The 3,431-nt window shown below is 31.1% G+C and overlaps 1 protein-coding gene across 1 annotated transcript; it reads left to right on the top strand.

Moving 5' to 3' along the window:
- The first annotated feature begins 1,390 nt into the window (after positions 1 to 1,390).
- Positions 1,391 to 2,999, top strand: LOC140824706 (large ribosomal subunit protein P2z-like). Its single transcript, XM_073186251.1, has 4 exons — positions 1,391 to 1,505; positions 1,611 to 1,700; positions 2,338 to 2,570; positions 2,764 to 2,999. Exons 2-4 carry the CDS (start codon positions 1,613 to 1,615, stop codon positions 2,788 to 2,790), a joined length of 348 nt encoding a protein of 115 aa, XP_073042352.1. The 5' UTR covers positions 1,391 to 1,505; positions 1,611 to 1,612; the 3' UTR covers positions 2,791 to 2,999.
- Positions 3,000 to 3,431: the final 432 nt, after the last annotated feature.

The following is a 3,431-nucleotide window of genomic DNA, read 5'->3' as shown; positions in this document are numbered from 1 at the left end:
TCAAATTCTATAAGACAATATTAGGAAGATATATTTGAAATCAACATATTTCAATTATAGGCATATTGTTTAAAAATAAAAATATAACAAATTTTAAATTTTATATCTTATTTATTTATATATTAATAATATGAAATATAATGAATTTCAAATGATATTATTATTGAGTGAAGTTAAGGGTGTGTATTCAATCTAAACTTTTAATGACTTTTATGGAATTTTAAAATCTAGAGGTATTCAATCTAAACTTTTAATGACTCTATATATGTTTAGTGGTATTCAACATGGATTTTGGTAGAGTTTTAAAAAGTCATGTGGTATTCAAACTTGACTTTTTAAAACTTACAAAAGTCAAGAGGTATCCAAAAATCCATAGATTTTCAAAGATTTTTATTTTATTATTCATGTACAAACCTTGAAGCCTTATGTACAGTTGCAGAAAATCTAAAATATTCTTCCACATATACCAAAGATTTTGATGGACTTTCCTTTTTGAAAAATACGCTATCTCTCTTCTATCTCAAGTCATCTCTAGGGTTCTTCTCTCTCTCAAAAAAAATTCTTCTATTCAAAGGTATGATTGGTCAATCTTGAATTTATTATATTGCCAATATTTATGTGTAAAAATAGATGAATTGTTGTTTTTTTCTTGAATCATTATGATTATTGTATTTCATAAATTGTTCATTTTAATAAAATTTTATTATGAACTTATAAAAATATTGTTCATTAATATGTTGAATTGACATAAAGAATTGAAATTTTGATTTCAATAAATTGGATAGTTCATTTTTCGTTTTTCATAAATTAAATTTATTTAACCTTTAAATAAGTAAAATTTATTTACATTTTCATGAAATAAAAAAAATTTAAAATTTAATAGGTTATACATGTCCAATAATTATTTAAAAGAAATTAATAAAAAAATAAATCATAATTATAAAAGTCTACAAAAATCTTGAAAAAAAGTCTATGAAATATGTTTTACAATTCCATGAGATTCTATAAAAGTCAATCAAAATCCATCAACTCCACAAAAGTCCATCTTTTAAAAAAGTCATTAAAAGTCATTAAAAGTTTAGATTGAATACACCCCCCTAAAACTTATCATAATTAACATGAAATATTATATGAATATGTAAGAGATAAATTTAAAATTTTTAAGTTTACACTGTTTACTCATCTGAATAACAAAAATATATTTAGAATTTATCGATCCATACACAACTTAGATAATTAAAGAAAGTCGTCCCATTATCCGTATGCTTTTGTCATGGTAGACATGTGTTCCTTAGCGGGCTCAAGTGGAGTATTAACATTTGTAGGCCCACATGACTGGCCCAAATAACAAACCCAAGGGTAAGTCCGGAAATAAAGGTAAAATAAGGTCCTCCCAAACCCTACTAATAAATATGTGATTTCCATCGGTTCTGCGGCTAGTTCGTCAAGAATATCTCGTAGAACCCAGAGCAGCAGCTGCATTTGCAAATATTGAAAGTTACCTGGTAGCTGTGATCTCCTCTGATTCAGCCATTATTATTGATTCCTATTATTCATTTGTATTTGTAGGTTTTGTGAATTAATTTTTGGATTTTTTTTAACTTGAATAGAGATGAAGGTTATAGCAGCTTACTTGTTGGCGGTATTGAGTGGCAACACCTGCCCCTCCACCGATGACTTGAAAGATATTCTCGGTTCAGGTTATTTTTCTTTTCATTTTTAGATTTGTTTGTTGTTTTGTACTTTTGTTATACTTGTGTTAATTAGTTTCATATTCTTCGTCTCATTTGTTAGTATCTAATCCGATTAGAACTCTTATATATATGCACTTTATGTTTTAGACGTCTATTTCTGGGTATAAGTGATCTGACTTGGGTTGTATGGCTAGCTTATGTTTGTTGTTAATTCAATTTTTTTGGGCCTTTTGGATCATTTTGTATCTTGTAATCTGAAAAAAATTTGTTAATTTGGTCAAGTTATGTAGGGATTCTGTTGTATTTGGTTTTTGAACTTTGAATGAATGTACTCTGGAAAAAATCAGTTCATTTTTGTGAGTTGGTTGAAGGAAATGAATTTGATGTAGGTTCAGTTGGTATGATCCTCAGTAACAACGTTCAATTTAATGTCCAATTCATGTATCTGAACTTGTACATTTGCCAAGGAATAATGACATTACATTGCATGTCCTCTATGTCCACTCCGGTGGCATGCTTCTTGGTTAGTGAGGTTTTTCTGACGATTGTTGTATAATATAATGGTGAATTGGGTATTTGATTGATCTAGCCCATTACAGTAGGTTCACAGCTTGTCCTAATAATCAACCTTCTTTTGGTTCAGTTGGAGCAGAGGCTGATGATGACAGAATTAAGTTGCTTCTGTCTCAAGTTAAGGGAAAAGATATCTCCGAGTTGATTGCTGCAGGGAGGGAAAAGTTAGCTTCTGTGCCTGCCGGTGGTGGCGGAGTCGCTGTTGCTGCACCAACTAGTGGTGCAGGTGGTGGTGGTGCACCTGCTGCGGCTGCTGAGCCCAAGAAAGAAGAGAAAGTGGAAGAGAAGGAAGAGTCTGATGATGTAAGTTTCAATGTGGCCTTGTGATGTTTTGTTATGGGACTCAGTTTTAAGTAGGAAAAATAAACTAATGCTCACGAACACTGAGCTAATCGACCAATCGTCATGCTAAAAGACAACTTTATGGACTATCTTATTTTAATTTTGAATGATCTTTACTTTTGCAATCTGAATTGTCTCTTTGTTTTATTTACAGGATATGGGCTTTAGTCTATTCGACTAAAAGACCTTCCAAAGCAGACTGGTACAAACACCATGCCTTTTGTCCATGTGGTAGGAAATTTTCGAGTTGTGGTTTTGGCATTAGATTAGTGAGCAACGTGTGGCAGACAGTAAAGATATAATCTTTTGTGAATCAAGCTCATTTCTTGATATGGATTCATGATTCATCGGTATGTTATGTGTTCTAATCATTTAATATTGGTTTGCTTATTTTGCTTCAAAGCCATATTAATAAAGGAAATGTAATACTGCCTAGATGGAGTTGTATGGTTAGATGCCACTTGGTTTGATTTGTGAGATGAGATGAGTAAATGATATATAATAGATGATAAAAAATCGAAAGATATGGAAAAATAAGATATGATAAAGTAGTTGGTGTTTGGGATGACTTTAACAAGAATTGTTAGATTTGTAAAGATATGGATAAATAGGATGATATGATAAAGTAGTTGTGTTTTAGATTTGTATATCGGATTGTAAAGTCTAAGTTACCTCTATCGTTTATATACAAAATTAGGTTTGGCATTTAAAGAGGGCGTCTTCCTTACATCTCCACCCCCCTTTTTCTTTCTTACAACTCCAGCACCTTCTTCTTTTACATGCATAGATTCACCAAGATGCTGGCAGACAAGTGATACTACG

This window comes from Primulina eburnea, chromosome 2 (assembly GCF_022965805.1).
Source record: "Primulina eburnea isolate SZY01 chromosome 2, ASM2296580v1, whole genome shotgun sequence".
In the NCBI taxonomy this organism is placed as follows: domain Eukaryota; kingdom Viridiplantae; phylum Streptophyta; class Magnoliopsida; order Lamiales; family Gesneriaceae; genus Primulina; species Primulina eburnea.
This window is presented reverse-complemented; position numbering and strand designations above follow the sequence as displayed.